This window comes from Pteronotus mesoamericanus, unplaced genomic scaffold, assembly GCF_021234165.1.
Source record: "Pteronotus mesoamericanus isolate MK-2021 breed Mesoamerican mustached bat unplaced genomic scaffold, CSHL_Meso_final scaffold_408, whole genome shotgun sequence".
Taxonomy (NCBI): Eukaryota; Metazoa; Chordata; class Mammalia; order Chiroptera; family Mormoopidae; genus Pteronotus; species Pteronotus mesoamericanus.
In genome coordinates, this window is record NW_026555315.1 from 2,291,781 (window position 1) to 2,304,704 (window position 12,924).

Below are 12,924 nucleotides of genomic sequence, written 5' to 3' on the forward strand. Positions count from 1 at the left end.
CACAAATTGCTACCAGTCAGAGAGGAAGGAGACCTTGCTGGGCGGAGAAGGCCGGACCTCGAGCGGCGGAGAAGCCAGCGGCTCCAGCGCTCGGCCGCGGCGCTGTGGGCAGAGCGGTGGGAGGCCCCCGGCCAGCGCGCCCGCGGCCTGGGAAGGCTGTGTTTAGCACACCTGCTAGGCGTGGGAGGAGGGTGGGCCAAGGACCGCGAACCTGGCTCGGGGGGGCCGGCTCGACGCGGGGCAGCCCGGCGGCCCCCAGCCTGGGAGAAGCGGAGAGCGACCGGCAGAGGAGAGAAGGGTCGCAAAGGAGACCCGGTCGGACCTCAGCCCTGTTGCAGCAAGTCCCGGAGGACGGTGGCGGGCGTGCAGAGGAAGGCGGCCGGCAAGGTTGCGGCCTGGCCGCGTCCTCCCGCGGGCCACCCTGAGAAGACCGAAGGGGCACGGGGATCTCCCGGGAAGACCTGCAGGGGCCGCTGTCCTGCTGACCCTTGGGTGAGCGGAGGCCTGGTCACAGGAAAGTTCTGGACCGCTGCGGGGGGCACCGCGCTCCTGGGAGAAAGGGAGGAAGACATCCCCCAGGCCGGGAGGAGGCAGCGGGCGGGGACGGCTCGTCTGGTTCCAGCCCTGAAAAGCAGCAGTCTGGGTCAGTGTCCCGAGGGTCAGGTGCACAGTCCGGCACAGCTCTGGCCAGTCGGCTGCACCCACAGTGGGGGCGCCTCTCCCCCGGCGTCCCCGCGCCTGCACCGGAGCCGGAGCAGGTGGCGGAGCGAGCTCGAGTCGGCCTTCGAGGAGCTGTTTGCCATCAACAGGAAGCTGAAGAGACACCTGCGCCTGCACCTTGCGTGCAGGCCAGGGCCGGATGCAAGCCCCAGCGAAGAGCGGGGCTGCTCAGAGGCGCACAGAGGCCGAGGGGGGACCCGGCGGGAGGAGCCTGCAGCGGGCGCGGAAATGGAGATGGGACCCACCGGGGAAGCCGCGAGTCCCGCCGAGGTGGACGCCCGCCGTGCATCTCCCGGGACCAAGCTGCAGAAGGCCCTGAGCAAGCTCGAGAACCAGGCCTATGGGAGGGCGGCCATGTCCACGTGTAAGGGCGCGAGGACCCTGTGGTCCCCCGAAGCACGGACACCCCTCAGTGAGGAGAGCCTGCTCTGGTGCTGCTCAGAATCCAGACACGAGCCGCCCGGGCGGGACACACTCTCGCGGCAGCTTCCCCCGCAAGGCCCGGCGGACGGAGTTGGCGTGGTGGCCTCGGGGCCGAAGCAGAAGGCAGCGCAGGGAAGAGGAACGCGGCTGGAACTGCTTGAACCCCCCGAGGTGCACTTGGAAGCCCGCAGCCAGGCTGAGCTGGGAGACGAGAGCGGGGCGCAGACGGGGGTGCGGACGGCCCCCAGCAGGGCCTCTTCCTCTGGGGACCAGGAGGGCGCAGGGGCTCGGGAGCGCAGCCCTGCCTTGTCCCCAGCCACCAGCAGCACTGATGACAGTGAGCACAGTCAGATGATCCGGGACCGCGAACAGCAGATTTTAGAGCAAAACAAGTTGCACAAGCAGTTCCTTGAAGAAGCCAGGAAACGCTTGCGCGAATTTCAGAGCGTCTTTTAAAAACGCGCGTCCCACCGTGGTAAATACAGCCCGATACCGACACCAGACCTGGGGGCCCCCGCCCCGTGTGAGGTGTGTGTTTGTGTCGTCGTACCCCGCCCCTCGGGAGGGCTCCCCCTCAGAGACATGGGCACCCGCATGGGTGTGGTGGCAGGTCTTGCCAGGGCAGCGCAGAGGCGTGTCCCGAGCCACAAGCACAGACGGGAGGTCCAGGTAGACTCGGCTCTTCCGACGTTTCAGGCCCATCAGCACCGGACTTGCAGGGGCTCCCGGGGTCAGCCGGGCGCAGTTTCAAAGGACGCGTCATCGGTTGCTTAGCCTCTGGGGGAGGCCTCCACGGAGAGATTGCACTAACACCCCTCTAGCCTTTCAAAGCGACAGAACTGAAGTCATTTCATAGGACGTCACTTAGTAACATTCTTGTAACTAATATTAATAAGTGGGGGGAGGGGGAGAGAGGAAGGGAGAAAGGGAAGAGAGAGAAGAGGGGGAAGAAAGAAAGGAGGAGGAGGAGGGAGACGGAGTGGGAAATGGTTCCCAGCATCTCATCCCTAGCAGGTGACCCTCTGCAGCTGCCAGTGCGGGGGGGAGGGCTACCCCCAGCCCTCCGCTGATGGGGCAGCTGTGGAGACCCCACACGGGGGAGGGTTTTATCTGCCAGTTGCATCCTTGGGGAAGGGGACAGAGGGGTCAAACTTTCTCTGCAAAGAGCCAGACAGAACCTAGTTTAGGCTCCGCAGGCTACAAGGCCCCCCCCACAGACAGCACATGTAAACGAGTGGGTGCTCCTGAGTGGCCAGAAGAATTTGTTGCCAAAAATGGATGGGGGCTGGACTCGGCCGTGAGCCATAGTTAGCAGGTCCCTGGACTAGCACAGTGGGGAGACGGTCCCTGACTCCCTCCCCCCTCCCTTCCAAGGGCCTCAGTGCACCGGGGCGGGCTCAGAACACCCGGGTCGTTGGCCGTGGACGGCCTCTTTTATCTTCCGTCTGTTCTGTAGACAAAATAGTGAGCAACGGCGCTGGCCCCGCAAACCCGGCACCTGGAGCGGTTGCTGGAAGGCGGTTTCTGTCCGCGTCGGGCCGCTCCTGCGCCCTGACCACGCCCCCGCCCCCGCCCCGCCCGGCTCTGGGCCTGCTGACCGAGGGGTCGCCCTGCCTTTCAGGGTGTGGGTGCAGATGTAGCCGCGCACGCGCGCGCGCGCACCCCCCTCCCGAACCGAAGCGCTACGTTGTTGGGTTGACTTGGGTTTGAGCTTTGTAAGAAGGCTGTCACGTGGCAGGCGTGTCGCTCGGCAGCTTTCTGCGGAGCCGGCACAGCTCCTCCGTCCGTGCCACACCCGGGTGTCCTTTATTCCCTTTGCCGCGACCTCCCGTCACCGTGTGACCTTCCCAGCTGCCTGCCGGGCAGCGTGGTTTCTTCTCTGTTGTGCGTCTTTTCTCAAGGAGAGAACCACGTCCCTCACACATTTGGGTCGAAGGCTGCAGAGCAAAGGTGCCTTTGGCAGGTTCGACACCGAGCGGCGTGTCTGTGTGGCAAAGGTCCCTTTATTGCTTTGCTTCCTGTTTTCATCTTTTTTTTCCCCCCTGGAAAATGTTGACTTGATGTTACACCATTTTCCCTTTGCCGACGCCAAGGGACGGACCCTGCCCCAGTGGAGGAGACAACCAGCGACCTGCACCCACGAGACTCACAGGACGTCGGTTCCGGCGGGGGACCCGGGGTGACGCGGAAACAGTGACAGGCGGCGGCGGGCGCTCCCCGAGGAGCCCCAAGAGCCCCGAACGCGCCCGCCTGCGTGCGGCAGGGAGTCTGCCTCCAGGCCGTTTCGGTGTTGGTTTTAAATCCGTAGGTTGGGTGAGGGGCCCTCCCTTTTTCATTCCCTGGGTCCCCACGGTCTGTCTGCGGCTTCTCCCCTTGACATAGAGAAGGCGCCTGCTCCCGGCCCGGCGCTGTCTGCCGCCTGCTTCCTGGACGGCCAGGGCAGGGCTGCAAAGTGGCCCAGCGGTTCCATTCGAGCCCAGCAAGATCAAGGGAGCCGGGGCGGAGGGCCGCTGCCCTGATGATGACCGGTGGGGGTGGGCGGGGGCGGGGAGCTGGCTCTTGGCTGATGCTCAGCCTGCGGGTTGCAAAGCCACCAGCTGCTCCGGCTGCCACTGCGGGGTTCCCTTGGGCCGGGACGGTGCTGCGGGAGCCCAGGGTTGGGGCCGGGTGCCCTGGGGACCCCCACGCTGAGCGCTGAAGTCCTCCCGACTCGGCCCGGGAGCCGCAGTCTAATGAGTGGACGAGCCTGCCTTTGAGGGGGCTATTTTGGTGTCCAGCCCCAAAGGTCACGTGTGTGGTCCCTGTTTGTGTAGGTGAGGAATCGCCCCGTCCTGGCCACACTCGAGCTAAAAGTAGACGTGGGGGACGGGCAGCGAGACGTGGTGCGGGGTGACTCATCCCTGCCCGGACAGTCCCACCTACACTGTCCCCTGGCGGGAGGGCAACGCCCCGCCCTTCCCCACCTGCCCCATGGAGGCTGAGGGGGGCGGGGCAGCTTTGGCCAGGCCAGTGGTGTGGAGAATGAGACAGCCCCCCAGGACCCGCCCCCCCAAAACATGGCCCTCGGGGGGCGCCCCCTTTGCTCCTCTTGGCCACCGGGGCACAGCGGGACCCTGGTGCTGAGGGCCCCGGGGAGCACTGCCTGGAAGGCTCCCACGGAGGCCCCGGGGCAGCGAGGGCCCCAGGCAGCCCCGCCCCGGGCCCTTCCCCCGCTCCGCTCCTGCTTCCGCATTCGGGGCAGCAGCCCTCTTCCTGCTCACTCCGCGTTTACCAGAACCTTCCTTGTGCGGGCACCTCCTCACAGCCCTGCCCTCCCCCCGGAGCGTGGGGGCGCAGGAAGGTGTGCGCGGCCCGCCTGGGGGCAGGCGGGTCTCCCTGTTTGTCCAAGGGGTTGCGGGGAACAGCGGCGTTGCCTGTGTGTGCTGCCAGGGTCCACGCTCCACGGGCCGGTGCAGGCGACCAGTGTCCCGCGGACGCCAGGACGGGCGCCGGGGCGGCAGTTCGTGCCGTGGGGGCAGGGCTGCTCCTGCACGGGCTGGGCTCACAGGCCTCGTCCGTGTCGGACGGGGCCTCGCATTCCCGCCTCCAGGTCCTCACACCTCACCCCTCCCGCGCCCGGCCGGGTGCTGGGCCATAGTGTGGGGTGACATCCAGGACCTCAGAAAGGGAAGATAACGGGAAAACAAAGCTTTCAAATCAGGAGGTGAGGGGACCCCTCCGTAGTTCTTCCGGAGAGCGGGAAGAGGCTGCCAGCTGCGGGCGGCCCCTGGTCCCTGCCCCCTGCCCCCTGCCCCCTGCCCCCAGCCGCCTCAGGCCACACCGCAGGCGGCAGCCTCCCGTTACAAGTGGTGGCCCGGGCACAGCCAGCCCCGTGCCAGGGTGAGGGCTGGATGCACACGCGCTGCGACCCACGGCAGCCCCGAGGGCCCTGTGTGCCGGGCCAGCGCGGGCACAAGCTGCCCGGCGTCCACAGGGGTTTTCCCCTGCAGTGGACGCTGAGATTCCAGCCTTTCTGTCCCCGTCTCTGTCTCCTGACTGAGAAGCACAGCAGACCGGGGTCGGCCCACGGACCACAGGCCTCAGAATCCCCCGCACTGTTCGTGCGGCTGGGCCTGAACCCTGGGGCAGCCCTCGGGTCAGACCGGCCCGAGGCCGCAGCCCACCGGCAGCAGCGTGGGGCGGGACCCTGGTCTGCTGCCCCTCCGTGCCCCAGTGGCCTCCCCGGGGCCCTCCCTCAGCCCGTGGGCGGGGAGGGTAGAGAGGGCAGCCGGGTCGTCCCTCAGTGCCTGTCCCGGCCCCTCCCTGCCTCTGCCCCTGCCCCTGTCCCTGCCCTGCCCGCCGGCTCCAAGCTGGGGTTTGCAGGGCTGAGCTCGGCCGCCCCTCGGGGTCCTGGCGGAGGACGCGAGAGTGGCAGTCCCCGCCACAAAGCCGCACTGTTCTCAGCAAAGCCTCCCAGGATCGCGTGCATTTTTTTCAAATGATTCAGCAGCACGTGAATGGGAAGGGCCGAGCCCAAGACGTCGGGACTGCGACCAAGGCCTCTGGCATGAGGGCCCACGGGGCCCGCAGAGGAGGGAGGAGGGCGCCCGGCTGCGATCGGGGCCGTGCCAGGGTCCTCGGAGGCCAGGGAGGGCACTGGGGCGGGGCTGCAGCCTCACTGCACGCAGCGGGTGAAGCCCCGGAGGAGGCCGGTCCCCTCCTGTTCCACGGTCGGGGGCGGGGGAGCCAATGGACAGGAAGCGGAGATGGGAGAGCTGGTCTCCATGGAGACGGGCATCCAGTGGCCGGCAGCTCACGTGTGTGCCAGAATCTTCAACGGCACGGGCAGGCGTGGCAAACCCATAGGCACCAAGCTCGTGGGCAGCGCGGCCCAGGGCTGGGCTGTCCCCCACCACCCAGCCTGCCCGGCGCCCAAGCCCCAAACCCCTCTGCTCTGAGCTGCTGTCTTCCAGGCATTTGTAACCGTGGCCCCAGGCACACTGGCCAAGTGCTGCTTTCACCCTGGAGAGAGACAGCTCCCCGCCCCCGGCGCTGGGGTCGCCACTGGCCCCCGGGCACGGGAGGCTTGCAGGGACCCGAGGTGGGCCTGGCCTCCCCCAGCCGCCTCAAGGACGCAGGGCGGCCTTGGCGCCCCACAGCACGGGGCTGTTTTTAATTACTAAATGACAGCCCCCTTTTCTTCTCATTTCCCTAAAAGGAGCGGACTTGGAGGAGGTCTGCTCCGCCGTGGACCGAGAGGGGCCCGGCGTGGAAGCCGGGGCAGCAGAGCTGAGCACCCAGGGACAGACCGCGGACCGTGTCCGTAGGGGGCACCTGGGGCGGGTGGGGCCGGGCTCTCCCACGGACGGCCGGGCGTGGAGCCAGCGCTGACGGCTCGCGCCCCTTGTGACCTCTCCCAGGCTGCACCACCGCACCGTTTCCTCTGGCAGTTCAGGAGCGTGGCCTCGAACCCCGGGGGTCAGGGAGGGTCTGCAGCCTAAGTGCGGACACTCCCCTGTGTGGGTCGCCAGCCCCTCCAGCCAGTGAGGTCAGCCTGCCCGCTAAAGAAGCAGGCACAGCCCCCTTGGAAAGGTGCAGAACTGTCTTTGCTGAGCTCCTCGGGGATGATGCCGTTGCTTGGGTGCGGTGAGAGAGCCTCGGTAATCGAGGGCGGGGACCCTCCTGCCGAGCAGCAGCCCTGGGAGCTGGTGGCAGGCATCTGTCAGGACTCTGGTAGCTCTGCGACTGGAGAGTGGAAACGTCGAAGCCCTCAGCTCCCTGCTTTGGGGAGTGCACGCTTTGCCCCCACCAGCCCCCAGGACCCCAGCGGAACTGGGCACAGCACACCCGGGGAGCCCAGGACCCCTGCCCCTGCTGGGGCGGTGGGGCTGGGTCTCCTGTGAGAGAAGATCGTTTCTCTTCCTGAACCCCTGTGGACTGGCCAACATCCCGTCTACCCAGAGGCACGGACACAGACCGCGGACCCGCGGATGATGTGTGCACCGTCGCCGCTGAGAAACACGCAGTCCTCCCGGCGCCCCACGACCGCACACGGCTGCTCCTGCTCTTGAACCGAGGCCCGCGGTGCTCCCGGCCGATGGCGGTGTCACAGCAGCAGCAGGATGGCCCGCCCGCTCCTGACGGGGGCCAGCAGGGTCTTCAGCAACCGTGCTGGCCAGTTAAAGGCGCCCATGACCCCCTCCCCACGGGGAAGGGCACACAGCCTGGGCCCCTCGCTGGAAGGACCTCTGATCATTTTCCAAAACGCCGACACGGCCCACGAGCGCCTGTCCCTGCCCCCGCCCACCGCCCAGGTCCACGCTGGAGGCCGCAGGAGGCGGGCTGGGCGGGGACAGCGCCCCTGCTGACTCGGAGCCAACCCTGCCAGCCTGAGTCAGCGCGGCGTCAGGTGCAGATGATCGGATCGGGGCTGTGCTTTGACCTTGCAGAGACGGAGGTTTTTCCGAGTCCTGGGTTCTATCGCACGTCGTCTAGGCAAACGCGTGATTTTTTTCCTCCACCCTGGGGGCGGGGAGTCAGGGGTGCTGAGGATATGGGGACAAGGCTGTGACTGTCTGCGCGTCACGTGTTCACATCCACAGGTTCACCTGCCCGTGGGGTCGGGAGCACATGCGGGCAGAGCGGCCCCGTGGGGAAAGGTCTCACAGGGCATAGTGTGCGTGTGTCGTGTGGGGCCCTCCCGAGAGCGGCTGGGCCTGAGGCCGCGTAATAAAGAGAATCCAACCAACGAGCAGGACGTAAATGAACTTCTGAGAAGCTGTTCTTCATCTCCTTGCCTTCCCGCGGGACTCAGCCACGTTGGTGGGGGTGGGAGGGGACACAGACCTTGGCCTGGGCTGGCCCCAGCCACAACGTGTGCTGGGGACACCCAAGGTTTCCAGCAAGCCCCCTCGCTGGCCCCTGCCGCTCAGGACAGCAGCGGGCCAGCCTGGCCTCCGCTGGTGTTTCCCCGGGTGGTGGTCATCTCTCGCCGTCTCGGCGTAGCCTGTGTTCTTTGGATCATCGTCCGTGATCCCGACTTTCCACCCGCCCAGTTCTTTTCCATCCCCAATCTGGCGGCCGCGCCGGGGATTGTTTTTGCAGGCTCCGAGCTGGGGGAAGTGACTTCATGTGGTGTCCGCGGCCCAGGGTGGGGGCGGGGCCTGTGGTTGCATGCGCTTTGAATTGAGTGGACAGTTGTGCATTCCAGTAGCCGACATCTGGCGGTGAATTCATCAGCCAGTCGATCACCCTTGATCTCAAACCCAGATGTTGTGTTAGCGGCAGAAGGGAAAGGAGAAAAAACAAAATCTGAGCAGGGAGAGGCCGTCATTTTGCGGAGCAAAGTGGAGCCCGGAGCTGTATGAGGGCTCCGTCCTCCTGCTTCCTCTGGGTTCCTGCATTGGTGGGGGTGCGGGTGCAGCAGAGCAGCCCGCTCCTGGAGGGAGGGGCAGCGCACGAGCCCATCTCCCACCCCAGGGCCAAACCCCAGACCCAGCACATAGCGGGTGTTCAGTAAACAGGTGTCCGGACCTGGCCTGGGTTTTCGTCTCTCCCCACGTCCTTTGGGTCTCTCTGCTTTTCCCAGTCCTGTTCTTTAAGTGGCTTGAGACCCCTGAGGCCTCCGCCCTGGAGCTCCCTGCGATGCCTGTCGCCTCGGGTGCAGGTCACGTGTCCTGGAGGGCTCTCCTTGCCCCCCCTCCCCACCCACCTGGAACCTGCGCATTTCTTGTTTTCTGGTCTGTCGACTGTCTTCTTGCCCTGCGTGGGTGCTCCTGGAAGTCAAGGTCAGTTACTGAAGCACCACCCACGCCTCGCCCCTTTCAGCCTCCGGACAGCAGGGGGCGCCGTGCGGGCGGGGTGTGCTCTCAAAAGGCAGCCTGGCCCCAATCCCTGTGCTCAGTGTAGAGGTCCATCCCCACTCCGGCCTGGTGCGGGGGCAGAAGGTGAGGGTCTGCCGTGACGCCACCCTGCCCGCCCTCCCCCTGCCACCAGCCTCCCCCCTTTCCCACTGGACCCTCGGGCTGGGATCAGTCCATCGCCAAGGCTTTGCGCGTGCCCTCCGCACCCAGAGTGCTGACCCCGCGCGGTGGACCCCCGGCCCCCGGGGACAGGAGCGTGGCCAGCCCCCCTCACGGCTGGAAGCTGTGGGTGCGTTGGGGACGGTTTCTCTAGAACTGGCCCTTCTCGGCCTGACTTGGTTCTCATTAGCTCTCATTTTGCAAAGCGGGGAGGTGGTTCCCACCCAGAATTCGGGGAGGCCCAGAGGAACCTGAATCCTTGCTCAGCTTGGGCCAGCCGATTGGAGGCCCTGCTGGCCCTGCCCCGTCCCTGCCGGCCGCTGGCAGTGTCATGCCCATTGCGGCCTAGTGTTAACCCCACGCCCTGGCCGCTGGATCCACACGGCCTCTCCTTTGCTGATAATTTGCAGAAAGGAAGTGTGTGGTCTGTAGCCCCACGCTGAGCAAACGTGTCCAGGAGCTGCGTCCAACACAGATTTGGGGTTTGAACCCACCAGGACGTGGCGAGTGTGAGGTAGCTGTCGCCGGGGAAGGGGGGAGTTCTCCTCAGTCCCTTCCGCAGTCTGTCCCATTCTGCCATCCGAAATTAGATGTGGCTGTGTGTCAGGCCTGTCCCCCTGACAGAGGCAGGTTCTGGGGGTGGTGCCTGTGGTTCCGACGTGGCGCTACGTCTCAGCGAGGCCAGTGGCCCTTCCCGAGACCGTGCACGGCACGGGGGGCACTGCAGCAGGACCGGCCCCTTGCGGTCCCTTTCGGGTGATGGCTCCGACTGTCTGGGAGCCAAAGGGGCTTCTGTAGGAGGAACGCGCGTGGGCCTCAGCCTGCCGGACGGGGCCGACCCTTTCGGCTGCTGGACAGCAGGCCTTGCCGCTTTTCTGGCCACTGCGAGACGTTCGTTGCGCACCTGCTTTGTGTCACGGAGCGTGCAGGGTGGGTGTGCCCTGCCCTGCTCAGCCCTGCCCCCTCGTCCTTCCGGCGCCGTTGTCTCCTCCGGGGGCTCCCGGGCCGCTTGGCATGGTGAGCTGGTGACGATGCCACGCAAGAGGAGACTCACGACAGCGACTCTGGTCCGATTAAGGATTTGCAGGAACACTTTCGGGTGCGGTGTGGCGGCAAAAAGGAATAGGTTAGGCCGGCGGGAAGAGGGACCAAAGGCAAACCTCCCGCGGCTGCCGCCCCAGGTGTCTCGGGTTCAGCGAACGTCTGCTCACGCCCGGACACTAACCGTCCTGGGCCGCTGGGAGCACCCAGGGCCCCGAGCAGACAGGCAGACGGGGGTTTCCTGCGGAAAGGATGAGAGGGGCGGGATACGCCCCAGAGCAGCGTCTCCCAGAGGGAAACAAGGAGGGCGACTTCAGCTGGGACTTGAGGGATGAGTGGAAGTTCTCGCGGCAGGGAGCGGGGGCAGCATCCAGGGCGGAAGCAAGTGGCCTGCCCAGAGGTGGGGACGCAGCCCCGGGCAGGTCCGGGTTTGGGGGAATATTCGGGCCGATGTACAGCAGAGCGGGGGCCACCGAGGCGGTCGCCACAGCCGCTGGCGGGCGCCAGGTTGCCAAGCACCCTGTTACGGGTGAAGCAGCGGCAGCCAAGGTGGGCGTTTGAGCTGGGATGGGCAGGACTGTGACGGGTACCGGGTGCTGGGGCGGGCGAGGACACTGGAAGCAGGGCGATCTGCAGCCAAAGGCAGAGCCCTCTGTTCGGGGGTGGCCCGCCGGCCTGCAATTGCCTAGATGTTACTTCGTGGGTGGGGGCCACTCTCGGGCTGGGAAACAGAAAGCTACAGCCTGCGCCGGCCCTGACTCAGCTCCAGCAGAGGAGATAAGAACGGGTTTGGGCCTGGACGGGGTGCAGGGACCACGGTGGGGCTCTGCAGCCAGGCCGAGGTGTAGAGAGCACCTCTGGGGTCCAGGGCGGTGGGCGCAGGCGAAGGACCCACGCGACGGGCCGGGGCGCCCCGCTCTGTGGGAGCCGACAGCCGTGGGCAGCGTGCCCCTTTGAGTGGGGAGCTGTCTGCTCCTTATTTCCAGTTTCTCTCACAGCCACGCCAGGGTGACACTTCGCCAGCGCGACCCTGTACAGTTGCAGTTTGCAGGGCAAAGCTTTTAAAGCCATTAAAACTGTTTGTGGCTCCAGCTGATAAGCCGGCAAGTGGCAAGAGGGAGGGCTGTGCCCAGGGACAGCGGGAGCCGCTGACCCGGGGGTTGTCAGGTTACAGGGCCGCGCAGAGTGCCGGCCTGATGGCTGGCAGGAAGCCCTGCGGTGCGCGGCTCCCGGGCCGCTCGGGCACCGGGGAACCTTCTGGAACCTTCGCAGCCTGACCTCCTCCCTTGTCCTTCGTCCTGCACCCTGGTCCAGGACCGCCTCTCTTCCCGCTTGGCGCCTGTCCCTTAGGTCTGCCACGCAAACACTCCCGCACCCGGCTCCATGCCTGGCGGTTACAAGGCTCTGCCTCGTCTACCATGGGACCTTTGTTGCTATGAAGAACCACCCGCAGGGCATTCTTCGGGGCCTCTCGCAGGACAGAGCAGGAGGGCAGCGGAGCGGGGTAGACCTTGCAGAGTGAAGCCCCCCAAAGCTGCGTGGGAGGGGCTCCTGCGGGGCGGGTCACTGCTCTGTAGTTCTTCGGGGACAGGCGTTCGCCAGTAGGCAGCGGAGGCGGGGGCGGTCGCGGCCGTCTCGGCGTCCGACCTCGTGACCGTGACCCAGGCCGGTCGGTCTGCTCGCCTCTGCCCAGCCCCGTCTGGGGGCCCTTGGGGGGGCATGACGGGCCCCAAGGCACTCAAGTCTGGCAGCCACTGAGAGCTTTGCTCAACTCGGCTTCTGCCCCGCCGCCGGCAGCGGGCCTCGGGCTCTGCTTGGGCCTGTGCTGGGGAACCCAGGAAGCAGGCGGCGTCTCGGGGTTACCGCTTCGCCCGCCTGCTCGGCTTGTGTGGCATCCAGGGCCCTGCGGGGGGCTGTGTTCCCTTTGCCCCTGCCTCCCGCCTCACTGACTCCCCGTCCCCGTCCCCGTCCCCGGAGCCAGGACGGCGTCACGAGGGCTCTGCTCACCTCTGCGTCTTTGTGCTTTGCAGTGATCAGGGCCAAAGTGGTCAGCGAGAAGGAGGTGGGGTCCGGCAACGACATCTACGGCAACCCCATCAAGAGGATTGAGTACGAGATCAAGCAAATCAAGGTGAGGGTGCCGGTGGCCGCACTGCTCCCCGCGGCCGAGCTGCGGGAGGGCGGGGAGTGGGGCGGGGTGCTCAGAGGCCGGGCCCCGTGTGGAAGCGTGCCCTCCTCGCTCCTGCCCCTGTCTGGGGGGCGGGGGGGTCCCGTCTGTGTTTACGCAGCGGAGGAGGGGACGTCTCTGCTCTCAACGACCTTCTTTGGTGAAAGGTGTCATGTCAACATCAACATAACCTTTCTTGGTGTTCATGACATTGGGGATGACCCTGTCCTGTTCGGGTTTGCTCATGAAGCTCTCCAAACACACACACAAACGAAACAGCAGCCCACCGATGCTGCTAGCCATGGCTTAGCCACGGCTAGAGTCCTGGAGGGGTTTGTGTGGAACCGCAAAGCCCCCGGGCGCCCACATTCTGCACCTGGGTTATCCTCCTTGTGTGTGGTCCTGGAGCCCGTATGCCGTCCCCTTCCCATGCACCCAGTTTCCCCTAAAACTGGGGTGGGCAGCCATTCTCAGCCCCACTAATGTCCCCGCCTGTCACCGTCCCCCAGTGGGGCAGGAGGCGCTCCCTGGCTCTGGCGTTCTCCTTGCCGGCCAAGGCGCCGGAACAGCACG

The 12,924-nt window shown here is 66.3% G+C and overlaps 1 protein-coding gene across 1 annotated transcript in view; it reads left to right on the top strand.

Annotated features, from left to right (window-relative positions):
* TIMP2 (TIMP metallopeptidase inhibitor 2) overlaps positions 1-12,924 on the top strand; it is a 39,599-nt gene that overhangs the window by 17,215 nt on the left and 9,460 nt on the right. Inside the window, exon 2 of the mRNA XM_054592904.1 lies at positions 12,215-12,315. Within this exon, the coding sequence (XP_054448879.1) occupies positions 12,215-12,315 (101 nt within the window). The remainder of the gene's footprint in view (positions 1-12,214; positions 12,316-12,924) is intronic.